The 21101-nt window shown below is 41.8% G+C and overlaps 1 protein-coding gene across 10 annotated transcripts in view; it reads left to right on the forward strand.

Moving 5' to 3' along the window:
- The window catches only part of MEF2A (myocyte enhancer factor 2A), a 91856-nt gene that overhangs the window by 63337 nt on the left and 7418 nt on the right, over positions 1-21101 (forward strand). For 5 of the 10 annotated variants that reach the window (XM_081888621.1, XM_081888622.1, XM_081888619.1 and 2 more), the window contains 4 exons: positions 12169-12359; positions 13150-13194; positions 16664-16790; positions 20363-20489. In XM_081888621.1, coding sequence (XP_081744747.1) covers positions 12169-12359; positions 13150-13194; positions 16664-16790; positions 20363-20489 — 490 coding nt within the window. The remainder of the gene's footprint in view (positions 1-12168; positions 12360-13149; positions 13195-16663; positions 16791-20362; positions 20490-21101) is intronic. The other 5 variants (XM_081888620.1, XM_081888625.1, XM_081888626.1 and 2 more) reach the window with 2 other exon arrangements.

Below are 21101 nucleotides of genomic sequence, written 5' to 3' on the forward strand. Positions count from 1 at the left end.
TCATTCATCCCAAAACTGAATCCAGACACCAGTTCAAGGGTTTCACAGCCTCCCTGGGATGAGTATGTCAAAACAAGAGCTAGAGCTGTGTGTTATCTTCATACTGATGAAAATTGCACCCTAAATCTCCAGATAACTTCTTTTAGCAAGTGGTAATATTTCAAACTAGATCTTAATTCTTCTTTTGCAATTCCCTATTTTCTCTCTTCTCCTTGATGATCTTTAGATGTTTCAGTGGCAACATTGCAGCTGCTCTTCCAAGGATTCATCCTGCTACTCTGCTGCAATATTTGAAAACACATTGACCAATGATGATTCCAATCACATAGGTCCTTATCACACATTTGTCACCAAAGCAGAATTCAGGGGTTGATAGTTGAGTGGTGAAGTTGAGTGCAGTTGTCCGTTACACAGGGTCTTCTTACACAGGAACAATATTGGAACATAGGAAGCTGCCTTATACTGAGTCAGACCATTGGTCCCTCTAGCTGATTGGCAGCAGCTATCCAGGGTTTTAGAAAGGGTTCTGTTCCAGGTCTACCTGGAGGTGCTGGGGATTTATCCTGGGACATTTTGTGTGCAAATGAGGTACTCTGTTACTGAACTTTGCCTCTTTCTCCTAAACTCTTAAACATTACTGTGTGAATTAAACAGCAGAAAAATGGTTTAACATCACTCCTGTAACATCTAAAGAATACTGTAGTATAGTCAGTTAAAGATCTGAGTGTGATGGGCACCTCCCTTAGAAGTATTGAAATGTTAATCTCCTGTGGAAAATAGTCATTCTTAGGTTGACTCAAGGCTGAACAAATACTAATATCTGTAATTAAGGCTGAAAAAAACCAGTCATGCATCAAATTGTATCTCTCTCCTCCTCCACCCAGAGGGTACAGTTTTGTGGACGCTTAAAGCAAGAAGAGAGACAGTTAAGATTGTATTGAAGCCAGAAGTTAAAATCTTCATGTTTCAAAGAACTGTTCATTTAGCTCTTGTTTTAATTTATGAATTCATATTGTCCCAACAATTAAGGAGCTTTGAGTTTTTACACTGAGCCATATTCCTTATCAGATGTTTGGTGCTTATATCCAAAGTTAAATTGTCTGAAGGCAATGTGTTCTAACAATTGGCTTTCTATAATTCATGCTAGAAATTAATGTGATAATGAACTCCCTCTGAGGCACTGAGACAGAACCAGGGTTTTAGTCTGCCTGCGAGACTGTTAAGGGGCACCTGCTCTGTGTGACAGATAATAATCTAATATGAGACAGGGCACCTGATGCAGTTTTGCTTTACAAAACTCAAATGTTGCATATTTGGGTGGTATTTGGGTGGGGGCAGAGGCAGGGGCAGTGGCACATCGCCAAGCACAGGCACTCTTGGCCCCAGGGCAATATCAGTTTAGATCTAACCTTGGTCTTCGGTTCCCAATTAGCTAATTACTGAGGATGGCCTATTTTCCAAAAGCCAAGCCGCGGATCCCCTACTTTTGAAAAGTTTGATAACTCTATTGTAGTTACATCAGAAAGGCAATTTTTTGAACAAAATGTGGTGTAGCCTCTAGTACGCAGAGGATTTTAGGTATACTAAAAAACAGACTAGAGTTGAGGAATATCTGGTTTTCAACATCATGATATATCAGCAGCTAAACATTGTGATATTCTGACATATCACAGTATCTGAAATTTGGAGATCAGGTGGATGGGGTGCATGCAGATCAGATGTGAGGATGGGGAGAAGAATTAGCCATGAAGATCAGATGGGGGGGGGAGAGGAAGCGGAGTCACCTCTACTGCATGCTTTGAGTGGGAGGGGATGGGTATAGGGAGCATGAAACCGCCATCAGTGGAGTAGCCAGTGAAGGCCCACATCCACTGTGGCTGCTGTTGCTTTCCCGGTGACTGAGAAAAGCTGCTCCGCCTCAGTGCCAGAGGAAGGTAATGCCACGGTGCCTTGAAGGGCAATCAGCTGCCCTGTTTTCCATCAGTGTGAGAGGGAGGTAGCGCCTCACAATTGGCTGCCCTGTTTTCCCTCAGAGTGAAGGAAGGCAGCTCAGATAAGCAGCAATATCGGCTGAGATCATTGTGCAATATTGGCAGTGCCTTGACATCGGCTGCCCTGCTCTCACTCATGCGAGGAGTGATATATTGTTGTGTATTGCCAGGTAAAAATAGTTATCGTGGTGTGATTTCAAAACAGAATTTGGCCAATATATTGAAAAATCACACAGTGCTAAAACAGACCATAACATTTGAGATATTACTATGCAAAAATGACAAAAAGATTAGCTGGGAGGGGGAGGCAAGGGCCCCTTGCATGTGTTCTGCGGACTTCCAGGGGTCCCTGGACCCCTAATTGGGAACCACTGCTCTAGATGTTGCTGAAATACAAAACTCATCATACTTGGTCATGCTGTTTGGGGCTGATAGGAGCTGTGGTTCAGTAACATCTAGAGGACTATGTGTTAGCCATCCTAATTTTAAACCCTCCACATTTAAATAGTTATAAACACTGGGGGGAAACCAAGCCAATTCTTCTCAAATGTCCAAACTAATCTTCCATTTTAAATTCCATTTGGAGTTAAATGGCAAGGAAATGCTAAAAGTTGTCCAGCAAAATTGTACCCACCCCAGCTGCATTCACACCTGCTGAGGGTAACACTTCATGCAGCTGATGAATTGCATGATAGTTCCCCAAAACTTGTGCCATAATATTTGTCTACTCTAAATGAGTTGATATTGCATATTCAGTTGTGTATCTGTTACTCCTTTGAGTATAAGGTTAGTTGATTTAGGTGTTGTTTTAATAAAAATGAATGCAGAAATGCATCAGGGAGAAGGCCATCTGAACTTCTTCGGGGAGGGCATTCCAAAGCACTGGGCCACAACCAAAAGTCTCCTCGAGAAGCAAAGCAGTCTCCAAAAGAGTTGTAATTTGAATTAAAGCCTTGCAGATCTCAGTTGCTGAGAGAGTAGGCTTATGTAGAAGGAGGCATTTGCTGAGATAATCGGGACCTAGGCTGTATTGTGTTAAAAGCACTTTGAAGTGGCCTCCGATGAATTGGCAGCCAGTGAAAGCCTTTTCCCATGGTTGATTGCTTAGTATCACCAGATGTTATAGAAAAATTATAATTTATTGAGAGGGTGAGGTGGGGTGGGAGGTAGATAGACAGCTGCCACATTTGAAAGGCAAATGTGTCCTAATTTGATAGAGAAGTAGCTCAGCGTTTCACATGGTTGGTATGTAAATAATATTGGTGTTGCAGTAAAATAAAGTTAACACACCGGAAGGTTAGACTAGAAAAGGAATCAAGCTGTTAAAATGCTCTGAGAATACCTTCCTGGAGGAACACTGGCTAGTGGGCCTCACAATCGTTATTAAATATCAAAGCTATATGATAATGATACGTAGACCTTAATGGCTGGATTGATTAACTGCCACCCCCCTTGAATGGAAGAACCTGTATAGCTGTCTAGTAGAGCAGGCAGATACTAGCTTGATTGCATCTAGATTGTGTTTCCGTGGAAGCTTTTCATCAATAAGTAATCCTAGGTATTTAAATCAATGTGCTTGCTCGAGGGTGTGACCATCCAATGTCCACTTAGGCTTGGTAACCCTCTTACCGAATACAGCAACCTTAGTTTTGGCATAATTAACTTTTAGGTGTTCTTTTTTGCACAGTTGGCCAAATTTGTTCAAAGAGAGCAGGACTAGGTCATCAGTGTAAAGCAAAATGGACACTTTGCGATTTCCAAGAGAGGGAGAGAAGGAGGAAGGGGATGCCATCTCAGGGATGAAATTGATGATAAATACGAAAGGTACCAATACGCAACCCTTCTTGACACCTCTTTTAATCAGATAATGAGTTTGTGAAGGGATGCATTAAGCTTTAGAAATTGGTTCTTGAAAAGTATAGAACCAAAGATGGCATTACAAAACATATAAAGCAAATAACCAAAATATTAACATTAAGAATAAAAACAAAAAAACCAGTAAGCAAAATTTTAACGTAAGACTCAAAACAATTGTTGTAGCTGATGTCTTTTTACCGGGTTCTATATCTAATCCCTAAAACCCAAGACTGTGAGGCTATGCTTGTGTCTGTCTTCTAAAGTTGACAAACTTTGATCTTACAGGATTTACTTGGTTTTTTTTACTAGGGTCCTGAGAAACATCAACCAGAGCTTGGTACAAAAGACATACACCCAGCATTAAAGAATTCTGAGACTAAGAATTTGTTTTGAATGCACAGTCCCTGCACACAAATATCTTCTCTGGGATTTTTTAATTTCAGCATTGTGATTTAGGGTGGAGATGGGGTCATTTTGTTGCTACTGTTCCGAAGGTTGTGTCTGCTTTGCTCCTCCCTTGTCATCTCACTGCTGTGCTGCACTGACCTAAGCCATTATTTGGCTTAGCATATTTTCCGAACCTGGGCTTGCCATTTAGCTCTCTTCAGACTGACCATGGTCTGTAACCAAGGGTTGTTCCTGGTTTGCTGTTTGTGGCTTGTTCTGAGAGAACTAAGTCACAAGGCTGGGTTCAGATGACTCACAGAGTCAAGGAATGGCTTATCTCAGCATGGAACAGCCCCAACCATTATGCAAGGATAATATAACTCAGTGTGAAGTGTGAACCTGGCCTGTATTGTCTTAAGTATAAACAACCTCAGGGGCAGAGTACAGTGGTACTCTGGTTATGAACTTAATTCGTTCCGGAGGTCCGTTCTTAACCTGAGGTACCATTTTAGCTTATGGGGCCTCCTGCTACCACACAATTTCTGTTCTCATCCTGAGGTAAAGTTCTTAACCTGAGGTACTACTTCCAGGTTAGCAGAGTCTGTAACCTGAACTGTTTGTAACCCAAGGTACCATTGTATAAGTTAATTAAATAATAAAAAGCCTGAAGTATGGGGAGTGTCACAAATTTAAACGCTCTTTCTTTTCTGTACTCTCACAATGTGTCCAAGCTTTGATTTTCTAAACCACATACATGCTTCCAGGTTTTTTATTGTCATATGTAAAAAAAAAAAAAGAATTGTGGATGTTAACATCACTTTTAGATGAACACTGAAGGCAGGCAGTACTTTCCAGGCATCTGTCTTTATTGTGTAATTTGTATTGTGGTGCAGTTTGTATTGTGGAACATAGAGCACAATGATAGAATTAAAGAATGTTGGACTAGAGGGCATACAGCTAGGAATACCATATTAAAAATGTGAAGGTGATAGAATAGTTGGCATCCTTACTAGTATTTGGTTTTACATTACCGCACAAAACAGCATTTTCCCCTCAGATAATCATATTGGCAGTAATTATTATTCTTTGGTTTAACCTGATTAACATTTCCTTTAAGAAAGAAAAAGGGGGAAAGTCATCAAAGCTTTCATTCATGCCACACAATCCATTAGATCTGCTCTATCTATGAAAGTACTTTTAATAACTTGCAGAAATTGCTTCTCAAAAAATCTAGCAGTGGATGAATTTTTTTTTATTCAAAACAACAGTTCCTCTTCTCAAATGCTTTCCCAGGGGTAACCAGTACAGTCTCTTTTTCTCTTTTTCACATGTTTTTAAAAGGTGCAAATTACTGTCTCTAATGTGTGCACACACATGCATTGTGCTGAGAAGAGGAAGCTGGCATACAAAGGGTTACCCTGGCTACATTTGGGAAAGCTGCCTGACTATTACATCATCTTGTAATCATTATCTGCCTCTGGCTCCTGACCTTATGCTAAAAAATCCTGCGCTTTTAACTGCCCTTTCACTTGGGTTTATAATTTGATATTCTTGGGTTACCAAGGTTTGCATTGAGTAAGGCAGTTTCTAAGATTTTGAAGAACAAATATATTTCTGGATGTTGTGGGAGAAGTAATCTTCCTGACTTAAGCATAGACAGTGTCATGCACAATAATATCTCTCTCTCTCTCTCTCTCTCTCTCTCTCTCTCTCTCTCTCTCTCTCTCTCCAGAGAGAGACAGAAAGAAAACGCTTCTTAGGTTGAGAGTATTGCTTATCTCTTGCCCACAATCTTCTCCTTCCTATTTTGATGCCTTATCTAGAAAATGGCTCTGTTTTCTGGCAGGCAGAGTGCTTCACATCAGTCTGCCTGCCTGAGTGAGGCTCGGCACTGTTGAGAGAGGCTTATGTCTGACAGTGCCATTAAAGGATATGAAATGTTCTCTGAAAGACTGACAGTCCCTTGTAAGAAGGGCTGCAGGAAATGACTGTATTGGGCGTGGAAGGAAAAGCAGAACTGCCTGCTTGCTTGAAGAGAGTAATAGGAATAATTGGTTTTTTTAAAAAAAGTACCCCACACTGATGTAATTCCCATTTAAGATAAACAGAATTTTCAAGGAAGTATTCATGAGTTTATTTGCTTTGAAGAAACCCCATTGCAATTAAGGGGGATTACCTGAGGTAAATATGCTTCGTGCATGGACTTTTAGACTTGTGTTAAAAGACTTTTGAATAATATACAAGCTTCAAGCAGCTGTCTTGTATGGCTGTGAATTCAGTTTCTAATAGACCTCAGCAAAGTAAGCAGACTGTGGTGTTACAAGAAAATGCTCAAGCACAATTAACATTATCGGTAGCTTAGTGGGTAAATGCGGGCTGTAATATTGGTGATCTTGAGTGCTATGATACATTAGCCTTTATCTTGAAGGAGTTGACTGGTGAGAGTAAACATGTGATGCTTTCTGCTTCTTAAAGTGCCAGGCAGGCTTTCTTAAGCAGATGTTAGAGACTTCTTCCGTATGTTGCTTTCCAAATAAGGGAGAAGTGGTCAAGTCCAACACACCTGTGCACTTGGATCCCCAAAGGGTATGGGCCCTGTGTTTAGCTGATATCCTTTCTCTGGATCCCCTGAGAGGAGGCTTTGTGGCCCTGATTCCTCCTTCATACTACCATTCAGGTACAGTGGTACCTCGGGTTACAGACGCCTCAGGTTACAGACGCTTCAGGTTACAGACTCAGCTAACCCAGAAATAGTACCTCGGATTAAGAACTTTGCTTCAGGATGAGAACAGAAATCATGCTCTTGCGGTGGCGTGGCGGCAGCAGGAGGCCCCATTAGCTAAAGTGGTACCTCAGGTTAAGAACAGACCTCCAGAATGAATTAAGTTCTTAACCCGAGGTAGCACTGTATGAATAAGTTTGTTTGCTTTAGCTACCATTTTGTTCCATAGTGCAACTATTCTTTTTACTTTTTCATGGCATAACTCTGCATGGGTGTAGCCAGGATTTATGTTAGCGGGCGGGCTTCATGGGGGGCAGAACCTCAGTTTTTTTAATAGATTTACTTCATTTAGAGGGCCAGTCCCCCCCCCCGGGCTACGCCTATGCATCATAGTACATATAGGCCTGCAGAAACAATTTTGGTCCTGCATCCTTCCCTGTGATACCATGGTAACTCTGGAGTAAGCTTATGCATGCCACACCTTGAAGCATTCCGTTTGGGGAAGAGTCATTGCTGGTGGTAGCAGACGTCCTGCATGCAGAAGGTTCCGAGTTCAGGCCACAGTCTGAGCAAGTGGTGATGGGATAACTGGATGAGTGGTCCATCCTGTTTTTGCCTAAAGCCAACTTCATTGGCTGATACTGTTCTGGTGAATGGATGCAACCTGCTGAGCGAATAGCAGTTGGTCGCTCTTTAAGGCGGGGGTACCAAATATGCCTACCAGATGTTCTTCAGCTCTCTGCTGATAGGGGGCTGATGAGAATCGGAGTCCAGCATCATTCTAAGGGCATCAGGTTGGCTCCTCTTTTTAGTTTTTTCCCTTTGCTTTTCCAGATTTCCTCCAGCAATTATTTTTTTTCTAGACTAGTAAGATGCAGATGGAGCTGGTTAGATGCTTAGTGTCAACTTCTTAGAAATCAATTGGACATGTTCTGTAAATACCGCCTATCGGTTGACTTGTTTGTGTCAACCAGCCTTCTCTGGCTCTTCATTTTGGGCTTGGGTCCCACAAGCTGTTCTTGTGTGTATGTATGTGGCCAGAGACAAATGCTTGACCAGATTCCCATCTTTTTCAGCCTGGTTACAATTACTGCATGTTCTTCCACATGCGAGAATATTTACGGTTTGTGCAATACTGTTGCTAAGCTACAGCCATAGTGCAATTGTTCAGACATTAAAAATGTGTGCTTCTGAAGGACACTTGTACATTGCATTCAGAAAAGATACAATGGGAGCCTTACAGCCTCAATTTTCAAATGCACACACTTGCAAAATTTGAATGGAATTATAACAAAACAACAACTTAGTACCTAAGACTAATGCCATGCTGAAGCCTTCTCTTCAATTCTGGGAAATCTGCCCTCTCCAGCCCCACAAAAAAGAGAGAGAAGGAGGCAGTTGATTTACTGTCCCTTTCACGGCATAGGAAAGAATTATTACTTCAAAATTGTTCTGGAGAGTACGGCTTTGCCGCTTACCTTAAGTTACAAGGTGGCCAAAGGGTGAGAGATGTTCTCACGTTGACTTAAACTGCCCTCAGTGCACTCCATAGCTTCTCCAGTGTTCCAGAGAGTGAGACTGCCCAAGAGGCTGCCTGCAGCATGTCTGACAGCCTGGCTGTGTTTTATATGCATAGTAACCTCAAAATTTGCAAATGTGATTTGTTGTATACCTTTGAGCCTGTCAATATATATATAGATATATAGCTATACAGTGGTACCTCAGGTTACAGGCGCTTCAGGTTACAGACTCCGCTAACCCGGAAATAGTACCTCGGGTTAAGAACTTTGCTTCAGGATGAGAACAGAAATTGTGCTCCGGCGGTGTGGCGGCAGTGGGAGGCCCCATTAGCTAAAGTGGTACCTCAGGTTAAGAACAGTTTCAGGTTAAGAACGGACCTCCAGAACGAATTAAGTTCTTAACCCGAGGTACCACTGTATAGCTATAGATATAGATTGCAATGGCGTTTAGCCACAATGCAGCTTTGACCTGATTCTTTCTTTGTTTCTTTTTTAAAGAATTGCTTGGCTCCCATGAGCGTTGTCTATCTCACTTTCTGGAATGGCAGGGAAGCCATAGAGGGCTTCAGAATAGCATGAAGAGGCTACAATATTTATTAAAGAACAAATACACCCCTATCCCTCAGCTACTTCATAACTTTAACATTTGAGGTTGTTGGCCTGACGTATCTTCCCTGCCCTTTGCAGGAGGGGGCAATTACTTTTCACTCTTCCCCCCACAAATACCTAACAACCAGAATGGGCCAGATTATTAGAAGGATTTTACGACACTTAGGTCCGGGCAAAAAGGGGATTAAAAAGGACAGGCTTGCTAAGATTTAACAGAAAAATAATGGGAGGAAGACTTGGAGAAAGGAGGTGGAGGACAGAACAACCAGGATGGAATGGCCTGACAACATTCAGTGTCAAGCACCGCAGGAATATCTACATATTTAGGTGGCATTCTGTCCTCTTACCGCAGGTGATTTTTTAGATAGGTGCACATTCACACAGAAGTGTGAAACATTATTCTGTCCTATGGTTTTCAAACACTTTCCCAGGATTCCTCAGATGCTTACTGGGATTTCTTAATAAGACTACTTAATAACAAATAAGCTTCCCGGAAAGACAGCTTGGCCCCCACTGCTGAGTTTATTCTAGGGCCCACTCCTTGGACCATGCATGGTGACACTGAAGACCAGCAATACTGGTTGGTATGAATATGCTTTGGACTCTGGGTGTTCCTTGGCAGATGAATTTGATTTGAAAGGTAGGAAGTTAGAATGGTGGTTTTCTTACTACCATACTTCCTTAACCTATTCTTAGCTCATTTGCTCAGGAGGCCTAAGGACATGGAGTGAAGAGCCCATTGTATGTTGGTTTTTGCATGCCTCTAAATTGAATATGAAATTTATTACTTGCTGTAATAAAATAGGTCACAGGGGTATACTCTGATCCAATTAATACTATAACCTACTTGCTTGCAACATTTCGTAGTCTATTAACAAAAAATTCCACACATGGTTCTGGTTGGGGTAAGAAATGCTGCTGGTGTGATATTTTTGAGAGAATGTTGAGAAATAGCACCTTAGGATAAATGTAGTTGTTGGAATATAATAGGTTTTTTTAATGTCTATTGTTCTATGAGCACCAAGAATTCTTTTCAGCAACTACTATATTCCAGGCTCTCCTGTGCAATTTCCATTTATTTCAGTAAGTTTTTCAGAATTCTTTTCCATTCTAAACAAAATGAGAGGCATTTTGGGGGGGGGGGGTGTTTTGTGTGTGTTTGTGAGACCCACATCGTATCCCATTGCAATTTGACAGGTTGCTATTGGGAGATGGACAACTGGAACCGCAACAAAATGTTGCAATGTGGAATGTTTCTTTTCAGTATGTCAGCCATAGTGCAAAAAAAGTTGCTTATGGATTTTGTGGTCCTATGTGCAAATAAGGTTGAACTAGCCCAAACATGAGTGTTTTCTGTGAACATGCTGCCTGTGGTCCTGCTCCCAGTTATGTGAAATAATTACTTATCATGAAGATAAATGGGATTAACTGTGTGCTGGTTTTCTAGAGGGGTAGTTGTGTTAGTCTGTTGCAGCAAAGAGTCTTGATGCAACTTAAAGCCTGACAAATGTATTGTAGCATAAGCTTATGCCAAAATAAATGTATTACAGTAGAACCTTGGGTTGTGGATGTAATCCGTGACAGAGGCACGTCTGCAACCTGCAGCGTTCGCATCCTGAAGCGCTGCATCTGTGCCAGCGCAATTTGGCGCTTCTGCGCATGCGCTTCTGCACGATTTAGCACTTCTGCACATGCGCGAGCAGCGAAACCCAGAAGTAACCCGTTCCGGTACTTCCGGGTTTCCCGCAGTCCGCAACCCGAAAACACGTAACCTGAAGCGTCCGTAACATGAGGCATAACTGTATTGTTTATAAGGTGCCACAAGGCCTTCTGTATATTGGATTGGCTCCACAGTGAGGTTTTTTAATTTAAAAACAAACAATTAAAAAAAATCTGTCAACACACTTCTCAGGTCTTTTAACTGCTTTCCCCACCCCCAAAGAAGTTCATCAGATGTCATGTAAGCCAAGACCTGGTGTTCCTACTGTCAGCAGGATCTAATGCCTCCTTTGGTGGCATTAGAGTGCGAAGAACCCTGTGTCAGACGAGAGTGCTAAAGCTACTGCAAACGCTATCTTAAAGAACAGATGGCATTAGAACATCTCTGTGACTGTTGCACCTTCTCATCAGTCAAGCTGCTATATCATACCTTAAAGTGGTGCCATCTCCACACATTTACTTTCATTTCCCTCAGGGAAAGGTGTACATTCCCCACCTGATTTTCTAGCCTGTAGAATGCAGCTTTTCTTAACCCAAGCCACCCAACTCTCCTGCAGATCACTGCTCATCAAACATTCTTCCTTCAGGGGATCCTTTCCTCAGTGACTTGTTTGTTGCAGAACTCCTTCACGTTGAGAGTGATTCTGGGATGTGTCCATGTATCCTGCATGGCCAGGCTTGCTAGGCTTCTCTGTTGCTAAGCAACCCCTGAAAGTTTAACCCAGAACCGTGGTAGCCAGTGTGTTGCCCTCCAGATGGATAGAAATTGGAGTTAAACAAAATCCAGACGGCTACTCTTTGCCCTAGAGCACAGGTTCCTAAACTGTGGTCCGCAAACTTCATTCATGGAGCTGTGGTGTGTCAAATAGTCATACAGATTTTTATTGCTTTTTATTTCTTAACATTACAATTGAATACAATTAAAAAGTCCTACAGCATCTAGCACAGCATGTTACAATTGCTACAACAATAAAAAAAAAATCATTGAGTGGTCTGCCAAGAGCCTCAGCAATTTTCACGTTGTCTGTGGAGAAGAAAGTTTGGGATCCCCTTCTTTAGAGTGTATCAACATTCTCCCAAAGCTGTCACTTTAGAGGGCAAATCAGGAAGCTGTATCTTGGGGATGTTTCTCCACCATTTATTGAGGTGCTCCCAACCATTTCCCAAGGATCTCCAGATTGCCCTCTAACACTACTGCGCTTGCACAAGCTCATGCAAAAGCAACCCCAGAGTTGTCCGCGACTGGACCTAATGGTCACGGTACCTTTACCTTTACCTTGATGCCCATATGTTCACTCACATAATGTATGATCATTTATCTTTGTCTTAAGGTGGACTTCTTTTGACTCTTCTCTTACTACAGGAAATGGTTTTGTGAATTCACGAGCTTCACCAGGCCTGCTTAGCAGCACCGGGGGTGGGAATGGCCTAAGCAAAGGGATGCCTACAAAATCTCCCCCTCCCCCTGGCGGGGGCAACCTTGGAATGAACAGTCGCAAGCCAGACCTCCGGGTTGTCATCCCTCCCTCTAGCAAAGGCATGATGCCTCCATTGGTAAGTTTAGCTTTTTGACTTATTAGTAGCTTGGAGAAAGACAAAAGAGACCTTGATCAGGAAGCTAAAAACAAACATTAGCTTGAGAATGTGGTTTGGTGAGAAACAAACTTGCAAGCACTGGTTAGGATGCTACACAAAGCCAGGCGCTCCATGGTTTGTTTTCCTGCTCAACTAAGGGAGGAGCGAAATGGTCACAGTGAATGGCTTAATGTTGCATTCGAACACAGACACTGTCAACAGAGCATGCCCATCTATAAGGGCAAACAGATGGTACTGTAAACATGATTCATATTCCTGCACTGGAGGGCATGTACATGTGAACTTAGCAAACAGTGGGCTTTTTTGGAAGCAGTTTCCAAGGGCACAAGGGCTTGCCCAAGCAAAGTACATTGAGGCTTCTCTAAAGTAACTGTGAATTGGTCGAATTTGGGTGTGGATGCTTTGCTTTTGACCATTTTAAATGTTCTTTTCCCATCAACTGTGTTGACAATAGGAGTCAGTAGACAGGCTGGAAGTTTACTATAATAATAATAATAAGAGTCCTACTGGGTTAGAGCTTTCTCTCTAGCCTAGCACCCAGTTCCCCCACAACTAGATGCTTCTGGGAATAGCATACTTCTGGCATAGTATCATGTAATGCTTCTTTGCCTACTGCATCACATTGTAACTTTGGAATATTAGTGAGGCTAAAAATAGCTAGCTCATCAAGCACCAACACGACTCTTTCATTCTTGAATACTGTCCTATTCTCAGTAACCTTATTATTCCTCTTATTTGCTGAGTACAGTCGGAGGAGGATGAATTGGAGTTGGTGAGTCTGGGTTCCTATTTGGTATGAGACATCAAGATCCGGAGAGCTTTCATGTTAACTGTCTGTTGTAGCTTAGACCAACATTCCCTTTGCTGCAGAGAGAAGCCGGTTGTGATTGGTTTATTTCAAGTTTCTACATTGACCAACAGAATATGGAAAACTAATAAATATTTGCCAAAAACGTTAATATTTTTACCAGTGGTGTTGCAAAGGGGAACGTTGGAACAGAGCCTCTAACAGCAACTGTCCACTGTGCACATTGAGGAGCCTTGAAATTTTCTTCTAAGGCACCTTATATTCCATGTCAAACTCTGCAGTGATTTGCTTCACTCATGAAGTTCTGCAAATTGTAATACAGTTCCTGTGTTGCTGCTGCTGCTGCTTTGCTTCTTGGAGATTACATCATTCCTGGTGAGGTCACCATTTTAGAGATCAAGTTAATTTCATGCTCTACAAGAGAAGCAAACCACAAGGGGGTTCCCTGTTTACCAAAAGAAACATACAATTGCAAGCTATTTTCCAATCTAGTGGGGAGGGGAAATGTTTTAGCCTTTTAAAAAGGTTTCTCACAAAGTATTTTTTATGATTTGGTCTCTGGCACATATAAAGCTCTTTCTTTGTTGACCGGAACCTGGCTGTCTTTGCTGTTCTAGTGCAATCATTTTGGAAAGAACTGATTTATTAGAAACCTGTGTGGAATTATTGTAGTGCTTTTTATCAATTATTTTAAACCCCAGACATGTTGCTGATATGGGGCTCTTGTTGCATGAAAGCATGGGATTGCTGTGTTTGTCTTGGCAAATGCATCGTGTTGGGTACTACGTGTGTGTTTTCAAACCAAAATATAAAGTTCTGTACAAGGTGTAATGGAGCTTATCAACAAACAACCTTTTGCTTCTCTGCATCCATATGCTAAGTGCTAGTGATTATCAAAAGCCCTGTAATTTGTTGCACCTGTGCTCAACTTCCAGAGGGAAAAACGTCTTTTCCCTAGGAAAATGCTAAAGTAACAAGGGGCACTTAGCAGAATTCTGCTAACGAAGTCACTATCGTGTGCTATTTTAAGTCATGTTTGTATTGCTTGTCTTGTAGGTCTTTCAGCAAAGTTCTGCTAGTTTCACGGCAAAGTTCTTTAGGACCTCAGTGCATAATCTGTTGTGTAGTTCTGCTTCTTCATAAGAAGCACGGCAGATACCTGTTCAGTTACAAAAAAGAAAAAACCCAAACCTTTTGGTTTAGCGTGTTACGTTAAGGGCTTTCCATAATTCACTCATTCTCCAAAATACAGCAAAATTGTAGCTTTTCAGACCACGCTCTTCACAGGGTGGTATTTATGCAATGTGAATAGTCTGATATCCTATCTTGTGGTTAGTTGAAGCTTCACCATTACTTTGGAACTGGATGGCTGTCAGTGACAGAGGGGTTGAGTCTAAGTCCTAGATTTGTCTGTTCATTGGAATAGACCCATGGAATCTGTGCGAACGAAGTTACCATTCCACATTACAAGCACCCAACTGGCAAATGCCACCCACATAAATTAATAGTTGGAAGGGACCTGGAAGGCCATCTAGTCAATGTTCTGCTGCAGATATTTATCCATAAGGCACAAGCCAAATAACTATTTTGGTACCTTCCATATTCACATTCTGTGAAGTAGATGGTTTTATAAACTGGGAGCTAAAGATGTGCAGAGTTGGTCAACATAAGGTTATCCAGTGATTCACACTCATGGCCCGGTGGTTCCCATGAACAACTTGCGGAGGGTGTAGCTGTGTTAGTCTGTTGCAACAAGTCTTGTGTGTGCACTGTAAAGACACAACAAATTTATGATGGCATAAGCTTTTGAGGATTAGAGTCCACTTCAACAGGCTGCTTGCTTCTCCTGCCTCTCAAGAATGAGATCCACAGCTTAGATGCTTTCCCCTGAACTGTTGTGATGAAGCATTACATAAATACGGAAGATGTTCCTTTAATTAATTTGAAGCATTTCTAGTATGATGATGAGCTTCACGCTAAAGCCTCCCATTTCAAATAATGAATGCATAAAATGCAGGCAAGGCCTCTACTGCTTTGCTTACAAGGTTCAAACTCAGTCTGCAGTCCTGGTCATCTAGCTGAAGGCTGCTTTTACATTTTATAACATTTGAGCGCATACACATGAGACTTGGTGTGTATCTGCACCGCACCCCCAAACCACTCAAAGGAGATGCATGCTTATTTTAATTCCGTTTAAGCATCCAGTGTTGCCTTTATTGTGCTCTGTGCTTATTTGTTACATCCATACATTCTCCTTCCATCAGAATTGCACTATTTGCGTTGGGTGTGTGTGTGACTGTGCTAAATCTTGCAACCTGTCAAAAGTGCAACGCTGAAGTAGCTCTCAATTTCAATAGACAAGGGCAAAGAGTGGTTTCAAGTATGCAAGCTATAGGAGAGGGTTGCCCTCTGGTGGTGTGAGTTGCTTCCTGCAGGAAAGTATTCAGTTAGTTGGAGAAAAAACCTCCTCCAAGCAACTAGGTCATACGTTTGTCATACAAGTTGAAGGTAGCTCAGGCTATATTGTGGCTCTAGGCAAATATTTCAGTGTGCTTTCTCCATACCATGCCTTTTTCTAGACAGGGAATAGGGATTGTAAGGTCTTTGCAAGGGTTTTCCTGACCGGACCTCTCCACCCTCCCTGTGCTGCATAAGTGAGTAGAGCAGGTGGAAAGGGCTGCAATTGGGGAGATAATAGGGGGAGATAATACAGTACTGTCCCAGATTGTAGTGGCAGAGGCTGCTACATATTTCTCTCTTCTTCTTTACCCCCCACACCAGCTCACCATAGGTTTTGCAGAGTAGCCTGGCCTCTCTTGAAATCTAGCACCTCGGGCAGCTTCCTGACCTGCTTATTGGGTTTAGCTTGTCGCAGAGCTAGATTTTTCAGTCTTGAAATTCAGTTGCTTAGACAGCTCCATTTTTCTCAGCAATTCCCCCCCCCCAACCCACTCTATTGCACCTTGACCAAAGAAACCAAACAAATTCAAGCCCTCTCAGCTTCTGACATGTGGACCTGAACTAGTTTTGTATCATCTGTAGAAACTCTTCTTTGACAAGGCATATTACTAGCGAGGGGGGTGACTTTGGAGAGTTGCATTTATTTTGTGGTGTGTGCACAATCTCCTTTGGTGCAGTTGGGTTGATAATACTGCACACAATGCATGGTATATTACTTCATCTAGTACTACTTACCTCTTATGCTCCATTTTACAGAATGCTCATATGGAGTTGAGTGTGACTGGTCCTAGGTTAGTCATTGCATCCCAGCACTCTCCCCTCTGAATGACAGTGGCTCAGAAATAGGTTTGCATTTCCCTCTCTCTGATGGTTTGTCTTGGCTTTCAAGAAATATTACACTAGACAAGGAAGAGGTTGCCTCAACCTGTGATTAAATTTCATTGTGGATTTGCCTTAACTGGGTTCTGTGTTTTTGTTAAAAAAATTTTTACAGAACACACAGCGGTTAAGCAGCTCTCAGTCTACGCAGCCTCTTGCAACACCAGTTGTGTCTGTGACAACTCCAAGCTTGCCCCCACAAGGATTGGTGTACTCTGCAATGCCTACAGCTTACAACACTGGTAAGCTATTCACTTGTTTGCTCTCCCTTCTCCCCTGGGTTTTGTTTTTTTGGGGGGGAGAAGTCACTGAGAATAACACAAGATTTAAAACTCCAATAAACAAAAACTTAATGGTCTTTTAAATGTTTTAAATTTGAAAAGCTAAGAGTTTAAATGCCAGTGAAATTAAAAGTTATTTGCCTGCAATGTAGTAGGCACCATGGAAGGTTCCCTGTGGGGGTGTTCTATAGTTGAGAATATGACCTGCCTCACTTGCAGTCCAAAGTGGTACACTCCAGAATTCTGCCACTTCATTCTGTGTAATATGTTGGCCAGCTGTTCGAATCTCTGAGGCAGCTATATATTGCCAGTGTTCTTTTTTCCCTTTTAAACATTTTTCTGAAGTATGCTAGATAGTTGTTTTAATTTAAATCATGATAGTTTGACATAGTCCCTGAACTTATCAATATCTAATGTGCAGACATTTCTGTAGCAAGCTGTCATAGCTGCTTCGTGAAATCTTGAAGTTAAAAACAAAACACCATATTTTTCGATCTATAAGACACACCAGACCACAAGATGCACCTAGTTTTTGGAGGAGGAAAACAAGGAAAAAAATATTCTGAATTTCAGAAGCCAGAACAGCAAGAGGGATCACTGCGCAGTGAAAGCAGCAATCCCTCTTGCTGTTCTGACTTCTGGGATAGCTGCGCAGCCTGCATTTGCTCCATAAGACGAACACACATTTCCCCTTACTTTTTAGGAGGGAAAAAGTGAGCCTTATAGCAAAAAATACGTTAAGTCTTGTTGGTAAAAAGCAAGCAGTGAGGAGACCCCAGAAAATAAAACAAAGCCTGTCTTTACAAATAATAACCTAGTACCTTGTTAAGCATTTGGTGTGGTCACTGGGAGGTCCCATCCACCCTGTTTTTGCTATAGGAACTCAAGCATCTATGGCAATGTCATATTGGACTCCTTTGACATTGTGCTGGCACAGCAGTTGGTGTGTCTTATCCTAATCACCTACTTGCTGGCACGGCAAATTTGCAGGGATGAGCACTTGGAGAGATGCGTGATCAAGCATCTGAGGTTTAAACTGCTGTATCTCAAAGACGATTCAATCCCTAGAAGCTCCTGTTAAAATATAATTGAAGGACTTTGACCTCTCTTAATAGTGCTGTAGGCCCTATTAGATGCTCAAACCTCTTTCATGAACATTCAGACCTAATTGAAAAGATGTCTCTGACTTACATTTATTTTATTTATTAAATTTGTATACCACCTTTTTTATCTGATCACAGGGCGCTTCACAACATAAAAAGACAAGATGAAAACATAATAATAATAATAATAATAGTAGTAGTAGTAATAGTAATAAACAGAGACAAAAGCAACATGCATTATGATTTTTGGATTGATTTTGCATACTCAAGTGTTCTTGAAGTCCAAGGAAGTTCTCTTGACTTCAGTCTTTGATATCCTAGATGATAATTTATGGATTAAAAAAACCACCCGGAGATGAAAATTGTATCTGTCTCACGGGAACACACTTTTATCTCCTTTTCCCCCCAAGAGGGTAGAGCATATATAAAGCTGTATTAGAACGTGATTAAGTGTAGAAAAGCTTTTACAGCTCTCTTTCCAAATTCAAAGGAAAAACAAGTGATAATTATGAACTGAAATAACTTCTTATGTGTGAATCAGTAGTGATAACACTCTAAGTACTATATATCCTATATTTAAAACTCAAATATCTAATTGGTCAAGAACATAGAGGTTTAGTTTTGCATGCTGCATTCATGCAACTTTTGAGAGAGATGTTTTTGCCTTCAACTGTTTGAGTCAGTCACTTCGCAGCACGTAAAATGAAAAATGGGTCTAAAAAAAAAAAAGTCAGGTAACATGCAGTTCTTCAGTCTTTGTTATGCTGTCCATGGGAGCTTGCTGCTAATTCCAGCATTCTTCCCTTCCTTATGAATGTGCACCTAGAATTCATTTTTGGTATATAAATTCTATCAAGGATTCTTGTACTTTGACTTGCAAGCAGAAAGCAGATAAGGGACTGTTATGCACAGGCTCACAGCTCCTGACAGTGTTTCAACATTCATCCCCCAAGAGCGAAAATAACAGGAGAATTAATGGTGGGGGGTTTATTTTGCCTTTTGTTTTGATGGCACTGTAGTCTGGAAAGATGGTAGCAATATGCCTTGGAAACCAAAAGGACTTGAGACAAAGCCACAAGTAACTTGGGAGAGTCCCCTTTGAACCAATCTCATAGCTTCCAAGGAATGAGTTTGATGTAAAATCCATGCTGCTTGGAGACTGATGTTGGAGTTTCTCCTTTCAAATCAGCATTTGCAACTTTTGCTGGTGTAGAATGGATTTCTGCCTTACTAAATTTCATTGTCCGAATAACATTCCTTACTAGTTTCGCTTGCCGTGAACTTGCAGGGGTTGCAAAGTGCTGGTTTTAAAGCTGTAGATTTCATCATGCACTTTAACAGTGAATCTGACAGTGAATTCAGGTGGTTGACTGCCTATCAGTTTGGAAGTGAAACCAGGGGGACCCCAAAACTAGGCAGCTGTTTCTGCATTTTTGGGGAGTAACTTTGGCATGCAGGAAGTTTGTACATTGGAAGTGTTTGTATTACAATGTGTTTGTGGTTTTATTGAAATTTTAATAGCCAAATTTATTTGTGTATGCTTTTTTATTTGTCTCGATTGGTGAGCTTAGTAGCCAATGGATGTTAAAAGAAAAGAAAAAGAACATTTAAAATCCCCAAACTGCCCTCAAAACATCTGTCAGGTCCCAGGACTTAGAGAATGTGGCTAGCAAGGGGCAGGGATTGTCCAAAGGTACCAGAAATCAGCAGACTGTGTGAGTCTTATCAGTTAAGTGTATGTTTGAGAGCAGTTCAGGGGAGGAAGAAGAAGGAAGTTGGCTCTTTCAGACTTATAGTAAGAATCCTGGAGAGGCAGGTTAAGTTTACGAGGATGTTGTGAGCGCAATCCCTCTTGCTATGCTATATAGGAATGTTTCTGGAGGCAGTAAAATTGAAAGCACACCTTTCTCCCTCTCCAGAACCAGACCTACGCGCCCCTGCAATATAGCAATAAAAAAAGCTCAGATTTGGGACTCAACCTGACCTGAGCCATTTAGCACTACATAGGAGACTAGGTGAAGAGAGAGAGAGAAGAAAGAAAAGGGCTTCATTTCTCCATTTTCTTTTAAGTGGATTATACAGGGACATAGAGGGGGGAAATCAGCTTTAGAACCATTAGTTCTCTCTGGGCCTAGCCTTGAGAGTCACTTGAATGGGGAGCATGTATGAATTACACTTTTTAATAATGGTATAGAGAAAATTTGCCCTTTGGGTCTTGAGGGGAAGTTAGCAGTTTTAAGATTACAGTCTTCCAAACCAGGCTCAAAGCCATTCTGCCGTAGTGTGCCTGAGGGAGTTGTCATGGATTCAAATGCCTGTCCTCAACACGGTGCTGGCTGGTGTCAGCCCATGAATCTGTAACTTACACTTTCTGATGAATACATGGTACAAATAATTTCCCCCCTTTTCTTGCTCCTTTCTTCCTTTCAGATTATTCCTTGACTAGTGCAGACCTGTCGGCCCTGCAGGGTTTTAACTCCCCAGGAATGCTGTCATTAGGACAAGTATCTGCCTGGCAACAGCATCATCTAGGACAAGCAGCCCTCAGCTCCCTTGTGTAAGTGGGAACACACTCCCGCCCCCATTCCCTGGAGGATTGGCAGCCTTTGCTAAGTTACACCCAACTAGGCACCTCTTCCATTTAGCCCACAAGCTCAGACTTGGCCCTATTTGGTTAGGCACAATGTTCTTTAACACTTAACTTTGAGTGGGTTGGGTATACATGGGTAGCTGCCTCAGTGTACATACTGATTAGTGACTTGTAGGTGTTTTGCAACTCAGTGGGCTTGGAAGGTTATTTTTGTAGGGGAATCCTTCTGCTCCTGCTTGTGCATTCATTGTCCAGTGCACCTCCCCCACCCTGCAAATAGTGATATTTTAACCTTCATTTGAATAAATACTCCAATACAAATGAAACTGAGTTGACCATGAATAAACTAAGCGGAGGGGTTGCCAGCAACTAGGCCGCACACTTAGAGCTTGTGCATATGGCTCTAAATGGATTGCCGATCTGAGCACTCAGGCCTCTATTACTGAATTGAAGGAACAGCGGCACTTAAAAGTGCTCTATTAGTCATGTACAAACTTGGGGTTTTTTAATTGTCCTTCATGACAGTTTCATTAAGCAGACTGGGGAATGAGTGATCTCAGGCACCCTCTGCACCCTCTA

Source organism: Podarcis melisellensis (assembly GCF_964234715.1).
Source record: "Podarcis melisellensis genome assembly, chromosome: 14".
Classification (NCBI taxonomy): Eukaryota; Metazoa; Chordata; class Lepidosauria; order Squamata; family Lacertidae; genus Podarcis; species Podarcis melisellensis.